The 23,630-nt window shown below is 43.0% G+C and overlaps 2 protein-coding genes and 1 pseudogene across 4 annotated transcripts; 1 reads left to right on the top strand and 2 right to left on the bottom strand.

Moving 5' to 3' along the window:
• Positions 1-861: 861 nt before the first annotated feature.
• Positions 862-3,416, bottom strand: LOC115138630 (protein yippee-like 5). 2 transcript variants are annotated; one of them, XM_029675687.2, is made up of 3 exons: positions 3,079-3,416; positions 2,593-2,785; positions 862-2,300 (listed from the first exon to the last, which is right to left on the bottom strand). In XM_029675687.2, the coding sequence occupies exons 2-3, from the start codon at positions 2,731-2,733 to the stop codon at positions 2,076-2,078; spliced, it is 366 nt and encodes a 121-aa protein (XP_029531547.1). In that variant the 5' UTR covers positions 2,734-2,785; positions 3,079-3,416; the 3' UTR covers positions 862-2,075. The 2 variants fall into 2 exon arrangements, with proteins under 2 accessions (XP_029531547.1, XP_029531546.1); XM_029675686.2 differs by having other exon boundaries at positions 2,593-2,751.
• Positions 3,417-6,394: 2,978 nt separating this feature from the next.
• Positions 6,395-13,304, top strand: LOC115138627 (b(0,+)-type amino acid transporter 1-like; annotated as a pseudogene).
• A 3-nt stretch (positions 13,305-13,307) lies between these two features.
• On the bottom strand, positions 13,308-16,618 carry hs1bp3 (HCLS1 binding protein 3). Of its 2 annotated transcripts, none has more exons than XM_029675685.2 (7): positions 16,480-16,618; positions 15,937-16,102; positions 15,404-15,611; positions 14,769-14,979; positions 14,448-14,569; positions 14,104-14,164; positions 13,308-14,017 (listed from the first exon to the last, which is right to left on the bottom strand). In XM_029675685.2, exons 1-7 carry the CDS (start codon positions 16,503-16,505, stop codon positions 13,768-13,770), a joined length of 1,044 nt encoding a protein of 347 aa, XP_029531545.1. In that variant the 5' UTR covers positions 16,506-16,618; the 3' UTR covers positions 13,308-13,767. The 2 variants fall into 2 exon arrangements, with proteins under 2 accessions (XP_029531545.1, XP_029531544.1); XM_029675684.2 differs by having other exon boundaries at positions 14,104-14,239; positions 16,480-16,616.
• Positions 16,619-23,630: the final 7,012 nt, after the last annotated feature.

Here is a 23,630-nt window from a genome sequence, read left to right as displayed (position 1 = left end):
CAATCTGCTATGCCGTTTTCGGTTATTGCAGGTTAAGGCAGATGTGATTGAATCTAGCCCTCATTCTATTAAAAAAACGATTAAAAAGACATTGGCCGTGTTAGAGCATCAAAACCCTGATGCATCTTGGGTAAATTGTGACTGACTCACTGATCTCCAAATACTATTGAGGTTATTTATAATGCAAGGCGATTTGTAGATCACTCAGTCTCGACCCAGCTGCAATGTCAAACGCTTCCACTGTCTAAACTCTTCCACTGGGTTCACAAACCTTTTTACTTGGGGCCCCCCTTCCAGCATTGGGGAAACTCCTGCGCACCCCCTGCGCCACATCTATTTCTACGGGCACAAGCACTGTTCGTGACACAAAATGTCACCCCTCTTGTTTGCAGAGAGAATTGTGCAGGTTTAAAGCTTATTTCCTGCAATTCTACACATATTGTCATGGGGTGCAAAGAACATTTTGCAGTTTAACTAAAGCAAATGTTCTTTAAATTCTATACATTTGGCCATGTCTAATGTGTTTTCATGTGATATTTGAGTGACAAAATAGTACAACAATATCTCTGGGCTAATAAACCTAAATTAAAAAACCTTAGCTGACATAGGCTAGTTGATCTGGACATTTCTGACAGGTTATAAATAGCTCTCTACGGTATGCAATGACTAACATGACAATAGGAACTGATGATGCACTACCCAATTTCGAAATTGCACGTTGTGCATTCTACTATTACAGTTTGGAAACCACTGGTCTATAGGATAACCATAGTCACATCACAACACGCATTGTATTTTTAGTATGTAATCAGTTTTCTGGTGCCATCTAGTGATCTAAAGCTAAAACTGTACCAAACAACATTTGGAAACATTACTTTTTATTCAGAAATCATCACTACAGAGGAAAAATTGCCCAAGCAGGATAACTGGAAAAAGAGACAATCTTACTCTTTTTTTATACCTCATATCAAGAAAAAATACATAAAGAAAACCAATAATCATAATAAAAGCAACATATTTTTGTACTCATTCTGTAATTTCTTGGTTAATTAAAAAAAAAATATTTGTATTGTATTCTACTGTGACATTCTAATGACTCATCTGAGAATAAAAATACAATAATGATACTAACCATTAATACAATTATAATAATTTCTGATGATCATGTGTTATTTCTATCTATTGAAAATGGCTGTCGAAACGTTGGTATTAAATTTTTGCATCTGAGCTCCTAGTGTGCGGCTCTCTTTTATTTTCAAGTTTCTACTCCGCTAGCCAGCACCTCGTCTTAATAGGTGTGCGTTTCTTTTTCTTCTAGATTTCTATCTATTGTACATTAACCTGGGCAGGGATTGGAAACAAAGAACAGCATGACAGAGAACACAGATCCCTTCATTCCAACTGGCTGGGAATTGTCAGAAATTGGGAGGAACAGCAACAGTTCATATGAAGGCCAGCCCAGCAGGCCACGAGTCTTTGGGCATGATACTACCCTGCTCAGCTCCTCACTTACTAAGAGGCAATAGGCTGCTCGCACTCCTCACACACAGAAGGAGGGACTTGTGGGGATGTGCATGACAACAAGCAGGTCCTCACAATGCATGCACAGGCACAGCAGCCAGATAGAGGATAAGGATACACAGTACACACAACACTGGGAGGGAGTTATAGTGACTGCAGCTGTAACGTTGACAAAATATCCAGTCAGTGAATACATCTACTAATCATGCATGTGAGCATGTCAAGTATGTAAATATGAGTCTGTGTGCCTTGCAGTGTGTGTAGTTGCCTTCAAAATCCTGTGTTTGCACGTGTGCATGGAGTCCATAGCTATGTGAAAGCGGGCCCGTCGATGTCTCCTGTTGACAGAAGGTGGTCTTTGAAAGAGAGAGGGGTTTAGGAGAGGCCAACAACGCATCAAGAGATCCAGCCAATCAGGAGAGGTCAAAAAGTCCTAGCTAGGTCAAAGCTGTGGGTGGAGCCTAGACTATTGACCAGTGTCTGGAATAATGAGCTTGGGGCTATGGAGGGTTAGGGCAGGGGCGTAGGGATGAGCGAGTACTTTGAGCATCAGCTCAGGAATTGTCAGAGGGGACATGTTCTTCGAAGCCCTCGCTCTCCCTGACGAGTGCTCTCTCCAGGATGACGCGGCCCTCCTTGTAGCGCTGGCTGTCCTCGGTGGCAAACTCATAGATCCAGCCCAGCTTGCTGTTACAGTTCTTACAGCTGACATCTCGCACCATGTGTCTGCCCGTCAGCATCACGCGGTCCTGCACCTCGCTGTACTGCAGGTTCACCACCTTACAGATAATGAATAATAATGCAGAGGTTAATACACAGTCGTAACATGGTAATAAACATGTATGTGTTTGCGAGGTGTTACTTCTGTCTTTTGTGGAAGTGGGTTTTCTAGGTGTCACGTGTAGTGTAACTTGCTGTGTAAATAATGTGAGTACACTTGTGTGTTATACATAGCTAAGTATAGTGATAGTGAGCCTGGAATAAAATATATTAGTTTGAGTGTTTATGCATAAAATGAGTTTTCACATTGGGCTATTTCAATCAAGGGATAAAAGTACTCATGTCGCTTGCCTTGTTGAAGAGGAAGGCTCTGCCGGTGGCTCCGGTGAAGCGGGTGGAGATGAGTTCTGAGCGGTTGGTCAAGATAGTGTCACAGTTGGCGCAGGAGAAGAGGCGTGTGCCCCCAATGTGGTCCAGGAAGATCCGCCCCATGGTTCAGTACACACTCACCTGCAGGACCAAACGGAAGGTTAAACGCTGCTCTCTGAAAGACAGAGAGATCATTTAAATTACATCTCTATACTCTGTTAAAAAACTGTTCAATGAAGAACACAAATCCCTGACAACTGTCATAATAAAGTCCCTAACAATAATACAGTCAGTCCCTAACAATAATACAGTCAGTCCCTAACGACGCTGTGTCTCGCGCACGCACTCTCTCTTTCATGTCGGGTTTGTCAAACTCAGTAACGCCATATTTAGCAAACGACTTCGATGGCATCAAGAGAAAGTCGGAAAAATATTACGTGTTGTTGCCTAAACACAACCCAGTCTTACCGTTTAAAGACTTTTCGACTAGTTGGGTTTTAGCTATTTGTAGCTAAGCCGTCCTTTTCCACGTGAATAATTTTATTCCCCAAAGTCTGTTGGGTTCGTTGTCGCTTTGTTGTTCTCTCCCAGCTGTTCCTGCGGATTCTGTATCAACATCCGGTACGATGACGTGACGTAGAACGTCGCACTGGCACTTAGATCGAACAGCATTCCAGCTATGAACACAGTATTCTGCTCTCTAGTGGGTAGAGTTAGTAAGATTTTTCAACCAAATCGTTTGAGAAGGAGGTAGCTACAGCTCAATATGGAAACCGGAATATGGGCGAGTGGGTGTGTTGAAAGGAAAGTAGCAAGCATGTGGAAGGAAGTGGTTGTGTCCAAAGGAAAGTAGTAGGCGTGTGTAAAGGGGGGTCGAAGTGCTCTCCTATAGGTTAGAACAGTTCTCAACTGATTCAGAGAGGGGAAGGAAGAGGCCCAACTCGATCAAAAAATAATACGGAAATATGGCTCCCTCCAGCAGGTGGCATTTTTGCGTTGTTTTACCAAGGAATGTGTTTTAGTATTGAGGTCAATGAGAGAGTGTCGAATTTGGGTAACCGAAATGGCTATTTTGCTACATGAGGTTTATATTATGGAATATACGTTTCGTAATGCTTACATTGTTTCGAGTGTACTGATATAGGACACGTGACATCCCAGCAGCTTTGATTAAAAAAAACACTATATCGGAGTTGTCTCGAGATGGCTATATGCATATTCATGTCATGAGGCTAGTAGCATAGCATCTATCTCCATTGAATACAGGTGGTTGACATCAACAACTCTCATAGAATATTCAAAAATAAATTACAATAATGATCTCTATCCACCAATCCAAAGAAAGGATAGGCGGGAGCTAGGCCTCTACAGGATCGGTGTCCACTGCGGGACCGTTGAGCAGACTTTTTCCACATTTTGTTATGTTACAGCCTTATTCTAAAATTGATTAAATAATTCGTTTTTTCTCATCATTCTGCACACAATACCTCATAATGACAAAGCAAAAACAGGTTTTTAAAATGTATTGCAATTGTATATAATTGTTTTGAACTGAAATATCACATTTACATAAGTATTCAGACCCTTTACTCAGAACTTTGTTGAAGCACCTTTGGCAGCGATTACAGCCTCAAGTATTCTTGGGTATGATGCTATAAGCTTGGCACACCTGTATTTGGGGAGTGTCTCCCATTCTTCTCTGCAGATCCTCTCAAGCTCTGTCAGGTTGAATGTGGAGCGTCACTGCACAGCTATTTTCAGGTCTCTCCAGAGATGTTCGATCGGGTTCAACTCCAGGCTCTGGCTGGGCCACTCAAGGACATTCAGAGATTTGTCCCGAAGCCACTCTAGGGTTTTCTTGACTGTGTGCTTAGGGTCGTTGTCCTGGTGGAAGGTGAACCTTCACCCCAGGATGAGGCCCTGAGCGCTCTGGAGCAGGTTTTCATCAAAGATCTCTCTTTACTTTGCTCCGTTCATCTTTCCTTTGATCCTGACTAGTCTCCCAGTCCCTGCCGGACTGCTGCTGCCACCACCATGTTTCAACGTAGGGATGGTGCCAGGCGTGACGCTTGGCATTCAGGCCAGAGTTCAATCTTGGTTACCTCAGACCAGAGAATACTGTTTCTCATCATCTGAGAGTCTTTAGGTGCCTTTTGGCAAACTCCAAGCGGGCTGTCAAGTGCCTTTTACTGAACAGTGGCTTTCGTCGGGCCACTCTATCATAATTGATTCATGGATTCATGGAGCGCTGCAGAGATGGTTCTTCCATTTCTTCCCCTTGCTGTCTCTGCCTGGCCGGTTCCCCTCTCTCCACTGGGATTCTACTCTATTATGGGGGCTGAGTCACTGGCTTACTGGTGCTCTTTCATGCCGTCCCTAGGAGCGGTGCGTCACTTGAGTGGGTTGAGTCACTGACGTGATCTTCCTGTCTGGGTTGGCGCCCAACCTTGGGTTGTGCCGTGGCGGAGATCTTTGTGGCCTATACTCGGCCTTGTCTCAGGATGGTAAGTTTGTGGTAGAAGATATCCCTCTAGTGGTGTGGGGGCTGTGCTTTGGCAAAGTGGGTGGGGTTATATCCTTCCTCTTTGGCCCTGTCTGGGGGTATCATCGGATGGGGCCACAGTGTCTCCTGATCCCTCCTGTCTCAGCCTCCAGTAATTATGCTGCAGTAGTTTATGTGTCGGGGGGCTAGGGTCAGTTTGTTTTATCTGGAGTACTTCTCCTGTCTTATCTGGTGTCCTGTGTGAATTTAAGTATGCTCTCTCTAATTCTCTCTTTCTCTCTTTCTTTCTCTCTCTCGGAAGACCTGAGCCCTAGGACCATGCCTCAGGACTACCTGGCATGATGACTCCTTGCTGTCCCCAGTCCACCTGATCGTGCTGCTGCTCCAGTTTCAACTGTTCTGCCTGCGACTATGGAATCCTGACCTGTTCACCGGACGTGCTACCTGTCCCAGACCTGTTGTTTTCAACTCTCTAGAGACAGCAGGAGTGGTAGAGATACTCTTAATGATCGTCTATGAAAAGCCAACTGACATTTCATGTCCAATCAATTTAATTTACCACAGATGGACTCCAATCAAGTTGTAGAAACATTTCAAGCATGATCAATGGAAACAGGAGGCACCTGAGTTCAACTTCTAGTCTCATAGAAAAGGGTCTAAATCAGGTATTTCTGTTTTAATATTTTTTTATTTTACCTTTATTTAACTAGGCAAGTCAGTTTAAGAACAAATTCTTATTTTCAATGACAACCTAGGAACAGAGGGTCAACTGCCTGTTCTGGGGTAGAACGACAGATTTGTACCTTGTTAGCTCAGGGGTTTGAACTTGCAACCTTCCAGTTACTAGTCCAACACTCTAACCACTAGGCTACCCTGCCGCCCCATAATGCATTTGCAAAAATTTCTAACAACCTGTTTTCACATTGTCATTATGGGGTATTGTGTGTAGATTGCAGAGGATTTGTATTTATTTAAGCAATTTTGGAATAAAGCTATATCGTAACAAATGTGTAAAAGTCAAGGTGTCTTGAATACTTTCCGAAGGCAATGTACACACATTCATTTTACAGAAATGCCAGGGGGAAAAACCTGTCAGACATTGGTGCAAAATAAAGTTATTTATTTTCGTTTGTGTACTTATTTACTCCCCCAGTGACCTCAACCCCCCCTTCAAAAATCTATCTCTATCTAATCTGTAACAATCCCTTGGCACTGAAATGTGGTTGTAAAATAGTCATACTCACTCTTCCTTCTGTAATTATTAACCCACTCAATGGTGGTACAAGTGACTTGGACACAGACTTTAAAGCTTACTTCAGAAAATATCTTGTTGGTCTATGGTAAAACATGACTGGTGAGGACAAATGTCCAGCAGTTGAAGTTCTGGATGGCACATCACACAAAATCAGCCTGAAACGGGAAGTGGGACTGGTTGGCGCTGTGTCGCTCGTGGCTGGCACTATGATTGGATCTGGGATTTTTATGTCCCCTCAATTCGTTCTGGTCAACATAGGAAGCCCAGGAGGAAGCCTGGTGGTCTGGGCTGCTTGTGGCCTGCTGGCTGTGCTTGGCTCTCTCTGCTATGCTGAACTGGGGACAGTCATCCGAGAGTCGGGGGGAGAGTACATCTATATCCTACGGACGTCAGGCCCAGTATTGGCCTTCATTTTAATTTTCAGCTCAGTCATATTTGTGAGACCTGCCAGTGTGGCTGGGATCTCACTGAGCTTTGCTGAATATGCATTGGCACCTTTCTACCAGGACTGTCCATGCCCACAGCTGTTGGTGAAGTGTGTGGCTGCAGCAGGGATTGTGGTGACAGCCATTGTTAACTGTCTGAATGTACGATTTGCCATGTCAATGCAAGTGTTCTTCATGGTGGCCAAGGTGCTGGCTCTTTCAGTAATAATTATTGGAGGAGTGGTGTTGCTCGTCAGAGGGGAAACAGAAAGTTTTGAGGATTCTTTTAATGGGACCAACTTGGGCATCAATCCGATAGGTATTGCTTTCTACCAGGGACTGTGGTCCTACGATGGATGGAATAACTTGAATTATGTGACAGAAGAGCTGAAACGTCCTGAGGTAAAGAGATGCATTCACTTCCATTGTAGAAACTGTACATTGAATTTATATTAGTGCTGATTTTGAGTACATAATACATTATATTTCTTATCTCATACAGGTTGATTACAAAGGAACACTAACACTGGTTTACACATTCTGAATGTCACTGACCCTGGCAAAAAGTGTTTTCAATAGGTAGTGATCTCAATTTTGTTTTATTCCGGATGGATTCTCCTCGGGTTTTCTCCTGCCATATCAGTTCTGTTATATTCACAGACATTATTCTAACAGTCTTAGAAACTTCAAAGTGTTTTCTATCCAATACTGCCAATACAGTCCAAGGACTGTTGACATCTCCTGGAAGCCATAGGAACTGCAATCTGGGAGGTATTCCATTCATTTTCCCATAGATAGCCATTACAATGAGTGGTGAGCTCCAAAAAATTACTTTGGATGGATTCTCCTCGGGTTTTCGCATGTCATACCAGTTCTGTTATACTCACAGACATTATTTTAACAGTTTTCAAAACTTTAGAGTGTTTCCAATACTTCCAATTACTTCCAAGTATATGCATATCCTAGCTTCTGGGCCTGAGTAACAGGCAGTTTACTTTGGGCACCACAGTCACTCGAACGTCCGAATACTGCCCCCTATCCCTAAGAAAGCCACGGGGCCAGATGGATTGCCAGGATGTGTACGCAAAGCATGCACGGACCAACTGGCAAGTGTCTTCACTGACATTTTCAACATCTCCCTGACTGAGTCTGTAATACCTACATGTTTCAAGCAGACCACCATAGTCCCTGTGCCCAAGGAAGTGAAGGTAACCTGCCTAAATGATTACAGGCCCGTAGCACTCACATCAGTAGCCATGAAGTGCTTTGAAAGGCTGGTCATGGCTCACGTCAACAGCGTGAGCCGTTTTCTTTTTTGTACTACTGAGGTTATAGCTCACAGGAAATAAACCAAAAATACAGAGTATAGGATATACAGGCAAATCACCTGAGACAATACCTGACAAGTCTACTCTATCGCATCCTCCTAAATGGTTTTGATCTTTGGACCACCCCACCAACAGAGATATAGTGTGCCCTTATCAATTTTTTTAATTGCATCTGATACACTAATCAGGATGGTAATATGGTTGAAAATGTATGCAGAACTACGTCATTAGCTAGAGGGCAAGTCTACACTAAAAAGACCTCGGCTGTCATTTTTACATTTACGTGGCTTTTGACAGCAATTGCATGTGGCTTTATGACCAACACATATAACAATGGTGAGATACTGTAGGTCAACCTTGGCCTTAACCTTTCCGACCTTCAGGGGAAGGAATTATCCAAGTGTACAATGACATACAGTAGCATCCATTTTCTCACTATTCTAGTCAATCGGACCTCCTTTTTTTTGTTACAGTAATAATTTGGTGAATCTTTAACAAACACTTTGGGGGGGTAATCTGTATGGGCACCATACACCATACTGTATGGGCACTATAAACAAAGACACAACAATATACATTTTGCAACCTGAGAAGTTAATATTAACTACTAAGTACTTTGCACCCAGCATCAAAGATTTGCCAGGTCTTTGTATGTATTTGTCTTGCTTAAGAAGAAAGGATTGACCATTGACAACATTTTCTCATGTTTGAATCAGTAAGCTGGCCATGGCAAAAACAGAAACAGAAGGGCTTCAACTGAAGTGCAAGTTGGGTTTAGTTGGTGCTGTTTCACTGGTAGCAGGAATCATGATTGGATGGGGTATATTCATGTCCCCTCAGTTTATGCTGTCCTACATTGGAAGTCCAAAGGCAAGCCTGATCATTTGGGCCCTGTTTGGCCTAGTAGCAATGCTGGGAGGAATCTCGTAAGCTGAGCTAGGATCCATTATTAAAGAATCAGGTGGGGACTTCATCTACATCCTTCAAATCTATGGACCTTTCCCTGCCTTCTTTGAGGCCTTTAACTTCCTACTAGTGGTGAAGCCAGCGAGCATCGCACCAATACCCCTCAGCTTTTCAGAATACACTGTGGCACCTTTCTATCAAGACTGTTCTCCTTTCAGCTAATAGTGAAATGTGCTGCTGTTGCAGCCATCATGGTTGTAGCCATGGCCAGAATCTTGAATGTACATTTATCCATGAGAATTCAGGTGGTCTTCTTGGTGGCTAAGCTACTTATTTGCCCTGATGGTTATAGTAATTGGAGGAGTAGTGAAAATTGCACAGGGGAATGTTACTGTACAAAAAAATGCTTTTGATAGTATGAACTTGGGTGTGAGCTCCATAGGGATGGCTTTTTACTAAGGCCTCTGGTCCGTCACTGGCTTGTACAACTTAAACTATGTGAAAGAAGAATTGAAAAGACCTGAGGTAAGAATGCACCGCTCTCTCTCCCCCGCTGCACCGCTCTCTCTCCCCCGCTACTCTCTCCTCTTCCATCCTATCATCTCTTCCCTCTGCTCAAACCTTCTCCAACCTATCTCCTGATTCTGCCTCCTCAACCCTCCTCTCCTCCCTTTCTGCATCCTTTGACTCTCTATGTCCCCTATCCTCCAGGCCGGCTCGGTCCTCCCCTCCCGCTCCGTGGCTCGACGACTCATTGCGAGCTCACAGAACAGGGCTCCGGGCAGCCGAGCGGAAATGGAGGAAAACTCGCCTCCCTGCGGACCTGGCATCCTTTCACTCCCTCCTCTCTACATTTTCCTCTTCTGTCTCTGCTGCTAAAGCCACTTTCTACCACTCTAAATTCCAAGCATCTGCCTCTAACCCTAGGAAGCTCTTTGCCACCTTCTCCTCCCTCCTGAATCCTCCTCTCCCTCCCCCCCTCCTCCCTCTCTGCAGATGACTTCATCAACCATTTTGAAAAGAAGGTCGACGACATCCGATCCTCGTTTGCTAAGTCAAACGACACCGCTGGTTCTGCTCACACTGCCCTACCCTGTGCTCTGACCTCTTTCTCCCCTCTCTCTCCAGATGAAATCTCGCGTCTTGTGACGGCCGGCTGCCCAACAACCTGCCCGCTTGACCCTATCCCATCCTCTCTTCTCCAGACCATTTCCGGAGACCTTCTCCCTTACCTCACCTCGCTCATCAACTCATCCCTGACCGCTGGCTACGTCCCTTCCGTCTTCAAGAGAGCGAGAGTTGCACCCCTTCTGAAAAAACCTACACTCGATCCCTCCGATGTCAACAACTACAGACCAGTATCCCTTCTTTCTTTTCTCTCCAAAACTCTTGAACGTGCCGTCCTTGGCCAGCTCTCCCGCTATCTCTCTCAGAATTACCTTCTTGATCCAAATCAGTCAGGTTTCAAGACTAGTCATTCAACTGAGACTGCTCTTCTCTGTATCACGGAGGCGCTCCGCACTGCTAAAGCTAACTCTCTCTCCTCTGCTCTCATCCTTCTAGACCTATCGGCTGCCTTCGATACTGTGAACCATCAGATCCTCCTCTCCACCCTCTCCGAGTTGGGCATCTCCGGCGCGGCCCACGCTTGGATTGCGTCCTACCTGACAGGTCGCTCCTACCAGGTGGCGTGGCGAGAATCTGTCTCCTCACCACGCGCTCTCACCACTGGTGTCCCCAGGGCTCTGTTCTAGGCCCTCTCCTATTCTCGCTATACACCAAGTCACTTGGCTCTGTCATAACCTCACATGGTCTCTCCTATCATTGCTATGCAGACGACACACAATTAATCTTCTCCTTTCCCCCTTCTGACGACCAGGTGGCGAATCGCATCTCTGCATGTCTGGCAGACATATCAGTGTGGATGACGGATCATCACCTCAAGCTGAACCTCGGCAAGACGGAGCTGCTCTTCCTCCCGGGGAAGGACTGCCCGTTCCATGATCTCGCCATCACGGTTGACAACTCCATTGTGTCCTCCTCCCAGAGCGCTAAGAACCTTGGCGTGATCCTGGACAACACCCTGTCGTTCTCAAATAACATCAAGGCGGTGGCCCGTTCCTGTAGGTTCATGCTCTACAACATCCGCAGAGTACGACCCTGCCTCACACAGGAAGCGGCGCAGGTCCTAATCCAGGCACTTGTCATCTCCCGTCTGGATTACTGCAACTCGCTGTTGGCTGGGCTCCCTGCCTGTGCCATTAAACCCCTACAGCTCATCCAGAACGCCGCAGCCCGTCTGGTGTTCAACCTTCCCAAGTTCTCTCACGTCACCCCGCTCCTCCGCTCTCTCCACTGGCTTCCAGTTGAAGCTCGCATCCGCTACAAGACCATGGTGCTTGCCTACGGAGCTGTGAGGGGAACGGCACCTCAGTACCTCCAGGCTCTGATCAGGCCCTACACCCAAACAAGGGCACTGCGTTCATCCACCTCTAGCCTGCTCGCCTCCCTACCACTGAGGAAGTACAGTTCCCGCTCAGCCCAGTCAAAACTGTTCGCTGCTCTGGCCCCCCAATGGTGGAACAAACTCCCTCACGACGCCAGGACAGCGGAGTCAATCACCACCTTCCGGAGACACCTGAAACCCCACCTCTTTAAGGAATACCTAGGATAGGATAAAGTAATCCTTCTCACCCCCCTTAAAAGATTTAGATGCACTATTGTAAAGTGGCAGTTCCACTGGATGTCATAAGGTGAACGCACCAATTTGTAAGTCGCTCTGGATAAGAGCGTCTGCTAAATGACTTAAATGTAAATGTAAATGTATAAGTAATGTCCTTTGTTCCATGATCTTAAGGACTTAACATATTTTTATCCATCTTGCACCCTCTCAGGTAAATCTGCCCAGGGCAGTTATGATTGCCATCCCCATGGTAACCATGCTCTATCTACTGGTCAATGTGAGCTACTTGGCTGCCATGACGCCCAGAGAACTGATGTTGTCGAGTGCAGTGGCTGTCACCTGGGGGTGAGAGAGCTTAACTCCATCCACACACCTCTCTCAAAAAAAAATTCAATGTGTGATGAGATGACAAATTACATTGTTGTCTTTAACAGGAATAAGGTGCTCGGGAGCTGGGGATGGGTGATGTCCATTGCAGCTGCTTTGTCTGCTTTTGGCTCCCTGAATGGAACATTCTTTAGTGGTGGCCGGGTGTGCTTTGTGGCTGCAAGAGAGGGACACATGGTGAGAAACACATGCAAGAGACAGGCAATTTTAACTGACATTTTTCAAAAGGAAACTTTGGCATAGTCTGATGTAGGTGTTGAGTTAGATAGTTTTGTAGTTTTTATGTCAACATTTGTGTTGTCTTTGTCTCCAGCCTGATATTCTTGCCATGGCCCATGTGAATCGACTGACCCCCTCTCCAGCCCTGATCTTCACCACGGCTATCTCACTTCTGGTTCTCATCCCTGGAGACTTCCAGAGCATTGTCAACTTCTTCAGGTAGTTTATGCTTTGACTTCAAAATGTCTCAATACATTTATCAAATTGTTGCTTTATTTATCTTCCATCCCTCTGCATTGATATTACCAGTTTTACAGCCTGGTTCTTCTATACAATCACTCTGTCTGGGCTTCTCTACCTCAAGATCAAGAAACCTGAACTTCCCAGGACATATAGTGTGAGTCTCATAGGATATCTAATTTCTTATTTTATTTATAAAGGTCTGAGTCCTTTTGAACAACACAAGATTGATTTATTAAAATTCAATTGGTCAAATGGACCCATCTGCTTTCTCAACTCTTGTGACAGTACCACTGTTTTTGTTTATTCACCCAGGTTCCCATTGTAATCCCCATCTTGGTCATCATGGCAGCGATTTTCCTTGTGATGGCACCTATCATTGACAACCCTGCAATAGAGTACCTCTACGTCACCATATTCATCTTCAGTGGTGTATTGGTTTATGTGCCATTCATTCACTACAAACTCTGCCTGGACTGTTGGGGAAAGTCACAGTGTTCCTGCAGCTCTTCCTAGAGGTGGCCCCAGCAGACAAAAATCTATGACAATGCTTTCTTCTGAGTAATACCTGGACCAAAATAATTTACATCTCGGATGGGCACCACCATAACCTGATTTTCAATAGTATTTAAGATGGAACGTTAAAAAAAAATTGAAATTGTTATCAAATTCGGTAAATATCAGACTTAATTTGTACTGATTGTACTGCAATATAGGATGCTTTCAATAAATAATGCAAGTAAACATACCATTTTGTAAAATTGTAGACTTTATTTGGTGAAAAAAAAGAAAAGAGAATTTGTTGTTTAATTGTTTTTTTTACATTAATATGTTCCGACAAGACATTTAATATGATAAATCCAAAATTACTGTGCAGGTATTACAAAAATGAGTTAGATTTCTTTGTGAAGTCATTGCATTTGGAGCCACTCAATCATGGTAATGTATACAGTATTTTCAGTATAAAAAGTAGGAAAGCAATATTGGTAAAAATAAATAACACCACACAGGCCCATTTCCAGCACTGATTGTAACTATACATGTTCAGTAGACTTTTTATTAGAATCAGACTTCCAAAAGTCATCCTTGATGGAATAATCCTGGGTAATGTCAAAATATAATCATAGGCATAATTTTAGGCTGTTATTTTCCTGTGTAGCCTACTAACAACTTCATGAGTCCTTAATCAGTTACTATCATTTAGTTGGCAATTAAAACAGATCCAGATCATCAATAGATGTAGACTCATTTTGTTGGATATACTTGAGAATGTCGATTTGATCCTTCACCTCATTTGCAACTGGAAGAACACCCACAACTGGGCCCCTACCACCTGAGACTAGAGAGGAGGGCTTCACAGGCAGTTTTGGCTTTGGGGCCAGTTTGGGTTTGGGGGCAGGAACTGGCCTTGCCTTGATACTTTTCTTCACCTGGAGGAGCTTGTCAAAGTTGTCTTCTATCCTGAAAAGGGAAACAAGGACAATGTTGAATGGCTAATACAATGTTGTAATAACCCCTTTGTCTCGCAAATAACTGTGACTGTATACCTGAAAAGTTCATCTGTATCCTCATCCAGTCCTAAATCTGCAGATGCCACATCCTTGTATGCTGTTGGAAGTAGTAAAGGGTCACCCAACTTCACTTTCCACATCAAGTCTGGCTCCTTAAACAGCTTAACGTTGCCTGTTAGCACAATGAAGATATGAGTTGAACTTAAATTGGACAAGAGGCAAGCTTCCTTGGGAACAGATCTGATATCTTCATTTACGGGATGTCAGTCTGGAATCTCTGACACTGACACTGTTTGTAGAAAGCTAATGACATTGTTATTGCAGTTCCTATGGAAGCAATAAATGGAACACAGAATCTGTATTTAAATATTTATACTAACTGTCTTTGGCTGCAGGTTGAAACAAGTCGTCATCTATATCCTCAGCCTCATCAAACAGAGATAACTTAGGTTGGGTAGCCACTTTAGCCTGTGGAGGCTTTTTCTTCTTCTGCCTCGTGCACCTGGGGGAAAGGGTGACAGAAGGCATTAAATACCATACAGTGCCTGTAGAAAGTATACCAATTTTCAAATGTTGTTGATTTACAGCCTGAAATTATATTTTCCCTTCAACCATTTGATCCAGAATACAGATATTTGAGAAGATGCCAAAACCATTGAGAAAAACATCTAAAATGAACACAACCTCAGCAAGGCTCTTACTTTAAATTGCCTAGAGGTCCAAGGTACTGATCATCATCGTCATGTTCCTGCTCCTCTTCCCTAGGTTTCACTGGTGGAACATGTTTGGTTACTTTTGAAGCAGCAGCAGGGGTCTCCTCACTTTCAAAGAAATTGTAGCCTTCTTCTTTATCCTGGTCCTGCCAATCTGCAACGTTCCTGGTTTTCGAATCTGCCATTGTGGACTTCGCCCCTACAGAAATATGAACTGTGAGCCAAATATTCTTTTTGACATTATATTCTTGATTAAATAAGGCAACTTCTACACTACAGGGAAGTACTGTTTATTTATTCTGTTTGGTTAATAATTCATACTTTTCTTAAATAACTAGCCAGGCAGATACATGTTAATTTGAACCCCTGACTGCCTTGATATACAGTAACCTCATTGTTCAAATAATAATATCACAGTTTGGTGCAGTAGTATTAGTACTAATCCCCAAGGTTGAACATTTTCTGACCTATGTAGTTTGCATTAAGATAGAGGGGCGGCATTAATGTAGGTGAATGAGTTAGAAAGTGCAAGTTTCAGTCAGAGACAAGCAAATCAAACAAGTTATTTACCAAAACTCTATAGAAAAAAATACTATTTACTGTAGTGCTTTGTGGTACATTACCTAAGAGCTCCAACACCTCTGGGCAAGTAGCAAGTGTAGAATTCTTGGAGATGAACTTGACCAGTTCGTCAAAGGCCACCCTACGCTCCCGGATGTCTGCCTCGCCTACAAACAGGGCCTTGCGAGGCATGGCTGGTAAGGTGATCTTCGGATATTGACCCATGAGTCTGTAGTAAAACTCATCAATTTCACTGTATTTCTTTGAAACCTGCAAAACACATGTAAAACATGCAGGGTCTAGGTATGCCTGTAGCTTTTATAGCAATGTTTTGGGGTTCAAATCTAACCTTTAGAATTGTATATTTGGTTGTTGTTCAAAATCTTAATGTCATTATGCAGCTGTTATAAAGGGTTTAGGAATGCATACTGTACATACTGAATGCTACAGTGAAGTGTTACCACAATTTCAGACCAAGCAGTAGCTGCAACACCATCACTTTCAATTTGAGGTGATTAGGGGCACAGGGGCAGGATGCTAATACTTATGTTTCCACCTAACTTACATGGGACTACGACTACCTGTGACTACCTACCACCAGCTGTACAATGTCTTCAGGTTTGTGCTTGGCGGATTTGAAGGCAGCCAGCCGAGTCACCACAATTATCTGGTACTCCACATGACCTGTCATCATGGTACCACGGATCTCCTGGTAAAGAGGCACCTGCAGATCTATGCCTGTCACCTCATTCTGCAACAGCCTGGGATGGAAAACATTGTGACATTGACCAAAAGTAATTGCACAAAGTGCAAGATTCATACAAGAACAGAACTGTGGAGTGACATCGTGAATAAACATCATTCCACACTGTCCCAACGGTAAACAGCAAGAAAGGAATCCAGCAAACATGTCAATGGCACCTTTTATTTCACTACATGCTGGTATTAATTCATATGCGCACAATAGTTTGGTGAATAGTTGCAACTAAGTCAAAGGGACCCCTGAGTTGGTACAGGGAAAAACAAGGACTGGCTTCAACAAGTAAACAACGATGGGGATGTGTTTCACACGTGTTAATGTTATCAGGCAACCTCGAAACGTCAAAGAAAGATAGCTACGAAATGTTATTTATTTTACCTGCTTGTAATAAGTCCGTCTGGCATTGTTTGTAAGATTTCTGTCCTGTCTTTGTTTAGCTGTAATCAAGCTGACCACCCCCATTCCCTACTGTTATGATACAAGTCATGGGATGGGAACTAGATACTGTTTCGGCTGCAGGCACACAAAGCAGGAACTTCCGGTTTTAGCCTTCAAAATAAAAGCGCGCTGCTGCACTCGTTCTGCACAGCACGAACCGTGAGTTGTGAATATTTTACAGTTGCCTGTGGTCTGGGAAGGAGGCACATCGACTCCGTGATAGTAAGTCGAGGCATATGTCAGTAGCAGAACAAGCTCAAATCAAGTAAAAACTAGCTTCTTTCGACAGCAAAGCTAGGTAACTAGGTCATCATCTACATTGGCTATGATCAGCTGATAGCCCATCCGTCTTTGCCTTTATGGCTTTTGCGTGCAGCCCTGCTACACTAATAGCAATCGGGCACCCGTGTGAGAACTCTTTGGGCTAGAATACGGCCATACCAGCTCTCATTTCATAGAACTCTCCATGAACTACGCCCAGTGGGAAGATCTAGGCATGTTGTCTAGAAGAAAACACATTTACAATGTGTCCGCTGTGGTTCTGTGTAGCCTAGTAATGCTAATATATTTCAGACCAGTGTATTGTAGTTAATTTCGTCTTTGAATAAGTTCAATATATTTGAGTAGTAAACAGGGAAACAACAACGAAGTGAAATGAGATACCAAGTCAGTTTCACAGCTGAATGCTTTCAACCAAAATGTGTTTGCCTCATTTAACCTTAACCCCCTAGGATCCAGGTAGTTCGCAAAAGAATATACCAGAGGGGGGCATCGTTTTACTAGGCTGCCTACTAGGCTACATTGGGATCATATGGTTACCACCAGTGTTCGAATACATTGAGTTCGTTGACAAAACAGCAGTGGTGGAAAAAGTACCCAATTGTCATACTTGAGTAAAAATAAAGATACCTTTTTTTTTATAGAAAATGACTCAAGTGAAAGTCACCCTGTAAAAAAGTACTTGAGTAAAAGTCTAAAGTATTTGGTTTTAAATATAATTAAGTATCAAAAGTAAATGTGTAAATCTTTTCAAATTCCTTATTAAGTAAACCAGAAGGCACCATTGTCTTTGAATTTTAAATGTACCTATAGCCACGGGCATGCTCCAACCCTCAGACATACTTTACAAACGAAGCATGTGTGTTTAGTGAGTCTGCCAGATCAGAGGCAATCGGGAAGACCAGGGATGTTCTCTTGATAAGTGTGTGAATTACACAATCGTTCTGTCCTGCTAATCATTCAAAATGCAACGAGTACTTTTGAGTGTCAGGGAAAATGTATGGAGTAAAAATTACATACTTTTCTTTAGTAATATAGTGAAGTAAAAGTTGTCAAAAATATAAATAGTAAAGTACAGATACCCCCCCCAAAAAAACTACTTAAAACACACATGCTTCGGTGTACTTTCAAGTAATTTTAATTAAGTACTTTATACCACTGCAAAACAGACTATTGGACGGAGATGTATTTGTCAAGGTCCACGGTGGGTCTGTGTAAACTATGCAATTATATTGGAGACTGCCTCATAGCAGTGAATGTCATCTATTCATTTACTGTTATATTATTTGTAAGTAGCAGCCATATCAGCCAAGGAAACGAATTGTTCTCACTCTATAATAGAACAATCAGATTTTTCTGCATGACTGTGGCACTCTTTTCTTGTATCCTCAACAAATCAGCTTATTTAGCTGAAATAGAGATAATTTCAATGTTTTCTTTGAAGATGGCCCTGTCTGAGAATAGAACATTCCGTTTTCTGCCTGATTGTGGAGCTGTTTATTGTAATTTTCTGGATTATCTTGTGACCAGAACAAAACTACTTAAATAAATGGTGTTTCTTTAAAATGATGGGCCTGAGGGCCTTCCGAGTTGCGCAGCGGTCTAAGGCACTGCATCTTATTGCTAGAGGCGTCACTACAGACCTGGGTTTAATCCCAGGCTGTATCAAAACCGGTCGTGATCGGTAATCCCATAGGGCAGCGCACAATCGTCCCAGCGTCATCCGGGTTTGGTCGGGGGGGACCTTACTTGGCTCATCGTGCTCTTAGCAACTCCTTGTTGCAGGCCGCGGGCGCCTGCAGGCTGACCTCAGTCGTAAGATGACCAGAGGAATCTGATGCATTGGTGTGGCTGTCTTCCGGGTTAAGCGGGCGGGTTTCGGAGGACGTATGACTCTGCCTTTTGCCTCCCAAGCCCGTTTGGGAGTTGCAGCGGTGAGACTAGATCGAAATAAGGGGAGAAAAATCAGGATGAGCCTGGCTGACATGGACAGTTTCCTCACCTTGTTCTTGTGGTTATCCATGGTTGTTGCTTATTTTACCAGGTAACAAGAAGTGATAAAACAAAAGGACTGAAAAAATAGGCTCCTTATTTTACTAAACTAGAGATTTAAATAAATGGTGTTTCTTTGAAAAGATGGGCCTAGCTGACATGAAAAATAAATTAAGGGGGAAGGATCCAGAGACACAGAGGCTCATTATCTTTCTGCACGTATTTTTATTTACAATGCTGGCTGCCATGATTAACAAAAAACGCAGGACATTGAAGGCTACCTGAATTGATTCAGAAACTAACATAAGTAGTCCTGAAGTATCACAAGGTCAAACAAGTGTGTGTGTGTGTTAGTCAGATTATCCAGTATCCTCAGCAACACTATTGATTGTTCTCTACCCCCAGTGCATGTGGTGTACAGTACTATGGTCTTAGTCATGCTCTCACTAACCCTAATCTTTTCTCTTTCTCTGTCTCCCCATCCGGAGGGCCTGAGGCTCTTGGACCACAACTTAGGACACCCTGGCCTGATACCTGGATGTGCCTGTCCATACCCCCCCTCTACCTGCCTGTTACTTTAAAGTCCATATTTAACCTATACAGCTCTGGATCCATTGTCTTACCTATTACTGCAACAAATTGTCAGTTATTTGCCCTTTTTAAATAATTTGTCATTTTATTTTTTACTAATGACTGAAAGCTGTGTGACCATTAACAATTGCTGCATATACATTGTCCTTCTCCCAAAGTATTGACTTTCACATTTCTTCTCATCTCAGGGATTTAACAATGGTGTAAAGTAGCTCAAACCAATGCTTACACCTAGCCAATGCTTGGATAACCATGAGGAGAGAGATGGACAATTGGTATGCAGCCACTAATTTCAGGTGGCTTCATCAACAGATGGAATGTGTTCCAAATGGCACCCTATTCCGTATACATAGTGCACATTCCGCCTGTTGAGCACCACCCTGCTTATTGTTATCCATTTATCCATCCCATTCCCCCAGTTAAGCAAACAAAGGGGAGAGGCTCTGACTATAATTTATGTAGTAAATTGCTTTTCCTATCAATTACTTTATTTTATTAACTTCCTATGTTGTGTATGCATGTCCCTTTTTAATAAAACCTTAATTGTCTCCCGAGTGGCGCAGCGGTCTAAGGCACAGCATCTCGGTGTAAGAGGCATCACTGCAGTCCCTCGTTTGAATCCAGGCTGCATCACATCTGGCCGTGATTTGGAGTCCCATAGGGTGACGCACAACTGGCCCGGGTTTGGCCTGGCTAGGCGGTCATTGTAAATTAGAATTAGTTCTTAACTGACTTGCCTAGTTAAATAAAACATTTAGTTTTTTAAATTAATTCAAACAAGAAATCCATATTTTCACTGGTGGATATTCATGATTGACATTATACTGAACAGTCATGTACCAATGAGATTCACAAGTATTGCAGTTGTGTGTGTGTTGTTGCCATTCAGCCTCATCTAGAATAACTGCTAACTGACAAAATAACCATAAGAAATCATTGGGGAAAGAAGTCACACGTCCGGTTGGCACAAATCTTTATTTTACTTTCTGTAATAGAGCTACAGACCGTATAAAAGCATACATTCAAAACCTTATGGTCAAATGTAATGGAATCCAAGTTTCTGGGTGTGTGGGGTTCAGTGACTTGAGGGGGAAAAAGAACCAGTGGAGGCAGGTAGATGGGGGCCAGGCACGTCCAGGTGTCAGGCCAGGATGTACTCGGTAACGGTCCAAGAGCCTTAGGCCCTCCGGAAGAGGAGACGGAGAGAAGATGAGGGTTGCGAGCATGCACTGGGGGCAAAGAATGATCAATCGTGCTGTTGTGGACACTGGATAATCTGACTAATACACACACACACACCTGTATGACCTCGCTGTGGTACTGTAGGCCTATTTGTGTTACTTTTCAATTCAGGTAGCATTCAATGTCCTGCGTTTGTGTTAACCATTGCATCCAGCATTGTAAATAAAGAGATGTGCAGATTGTTAATCAGCCTGTGGTGTGTGTGGATCCTTTCCACTTAATGTATTTTTCATGTCAGCCAGGCCCATCTTCTCAAAGAAACACCATTTAATTCAATCTCTAGTTGAGTAAAATAAGTAGTATTACTTCAGTTTTGTTTTCACTTGTTACCTGGTAAATAACCAACAAATAAGGTGAGGAAACAGTCCATGTTCGCCAGGCCCATCTTTTTAAATAAAACATTTATTTCAATCTCTAGTTGAATAAACTATACTGAACAAAAATATAAAGGCAACATGTAAAGTGTTGGTCCCATGTTTCATTTTGTGCAGATATTTGTTTACAGCCATGTTAGTGAGCATTTATCCTTTGCCAAGACAATCCATCCACCTGACAGGTGTGGCACATCAAGAAGCTGATTAAACAGCATGATCATTACACAGGTGCACATTGTACTGGGGACAATAAAAGGCCACTACAATGTGCAGTTTTGTCACACAACACAATGACACAGATGTCTCAAGTTTTGAGGGAGCGTGCAATTGGCATGCTGACTGCCGGAATGTCCACCAGAGCTGTTGCCAGAGAATTGAATGCTCATTTCTCTACCATTTTTTATTTTACCTTTATTTAACCAGGCAAGTCAGTTAAGAACAAATTCTTATTTTCAATGACTGCCTAGGAACAGTGGGTTAACTGCCTGTTCAGGGGCAGAACGACAGATTTGTACCTTGTCAGCTCGGGGATTTGAACTTGCAACCTTCCGGTTACTAGCCCAACGCCGGTTACGGCACTCTAACCACTAGGCCTCCACTAAGCCTCCTACAATGTCGTTTTAGAGAATTTGGCAGTACGTCCAACCGGCCTCGCAACTGCAGACCACGTGTAACCATGCCAGCCCAGGACCTCCACATCCAGCTTCATCACCTGCGGGATAGTCTCAGACCAGCCACCAGGACAGCTGATGAAACTGAGGAGCATTTCTGTCTGTAATAAAGCCCTTTTGTGGAGAAAAGCTTATTCTGATTGGCTGGGCCTGGCTCCCTAGTGTGTGGGACTATGCCCAAATATGTGAAATCCATAGATTAGGGTCTAATTCATTCATTTACAAGTAACTGATTTCCTTATATGAACTGTAATTACGTAAAATTGTTGAAATTCATGCATGTTGCATTTATGTTTTTGTTCAGTCAATATTGTAGCCTCCAAAATTCCAAAAGTATTCCATTTAAGAATGATGGAGGCCACTGTGTTCTTGGGGACCTTCAATGCTGCAGAAATGTTTATGTACCCTTCCCCAGATCTGTGTCTCGACACAATCCTGTCTCGGAGCTCTATGGCCAATTCCTTCGAACTCATGGCTTGGTTTTTGGTCAGACATACAATGTCAACTGTGGGACCTTATATAGACAGGTGTCTGCCTTTCCAAATCATTTCCAATCAATTGAATTTACCACAGATGGACTCCAATCAAGTTGTAGAAACATCTCAAGAATGATCAATGGAAACAGGATGTACCTGAGCATAATTTTACGTCTCAAAGCAAAGGGTCTGAAAGGTATTTCTGTTCAAATTTTTTTATACATTTACAAACATTTCTTAAAACCTGTTTTCACATTGTCATTATGGGTATTGTGTAGGGAAAATGTGTATCTTTTTTATTTATTTTTAATTAAGGTCTGTAACGTAACAAAATGTGGAAAAATAACATTTTCCGAATGCACTGTAAATTTGGTATCTGCATTTGATGTAAATCTGATTTCCAGGTCTCACTCATCAATTACATCCCTCAATTTAGAACGAACAAGGTTGACTTGACTATAATTCCACGGTAACAGAGTGACACTGAGACTATTTAAAGTGTATTTAAATCAAAAACGATGATTGAAAAGTTCAAGAAATCCTACAACTATTTATTTTATTTCACCTTTATTTAACCAGGTAGGCTAGTTGAGAACAAGTTCTCGTTTACAACTGCGACTTGGCAAAGATAAAGCATAGCAGTGTGAACAGACAACAACACAGAGTTACACATGGAGTAAACAATAAACAAGTCAGTGACACAGTAGAATTTTTTTTTTAAAATAGTCTATATTCATTGTGTGCAAAAGGCATGAGGAGGTAGGTGAATAATTGCAATTTTGCAGATTAACACTGGAGTGATAAATGATCAGATGGTCATGTGCAGGTAGGGATACTGGTGTGCAAAAGAGCAGAAAAGTAAATAAATAAAAACAGTATGGGGATGAGGTAGGTAAATTGGGTGGGCTATTTACCGATGGACTATGTACAGCTACAGCGATCAGTTAGCTGCTCAGATAGCAGATGTTTAAAGTTGGTGAGGGAGATAAAAGTCTCCAACTTCAGCGATTTTTGCAATTCGTTCCAGTCACAGGCAGCAGAGAACTGGAAGGAAAGGCGGCCAAATGAGGTGTTGGCTTTAGGGATGATCAGTGAGATACACCTGCTGGAGCGCGTGCTACGGGTGGGTGTTGCCATCGTTACCAGTGAACTGAGATAAGCATGGACTTGTAGATGACCTGGAGCCAGTAGGTCTGGCGACTAATATGTAGCGAGGGCCAGCCGACTAGAGCATACAGGTCGCAGTGGTGGGTGGTATAAGGTGCTTTAGTAACAAAACGGATGGCACTGTGATAAACTGCATCCAGTTTGCTGAGTAGAGTATTGGAAGCTATTTTGTAGATGACATCGCCGAAGTCGAGTATCGGTAGGATAGTCAGTTTTACTAGGGTAAGTTTGGCGGCGTGAGTGAACGAGGCTTTGTTGCGCAAGGACTTCTAACAATGTCCACTGAACATTTACAGTTG

The sequence above is a fragment of the Oncorhynchus nerka genome, linkage group LG12 (assembly GCF_034236695.1).
Source record: "Oncorhynchus nerka isolate Pitt River linkage group LG12, Oner_Uvic_2.0, whole genome shotgun sequence".
Lineage (NCBI taxonomy): Eukaryota > Metazoa > Chordata > Actinopteri > Salmoniformes > Salmonidae > Oncorhynchus > Oncorhynchus nerka.
Note: the sequence above shows the minus strand (reverse complement) of the source record. Positions and strands in the feature narration are given on the sequence as shown.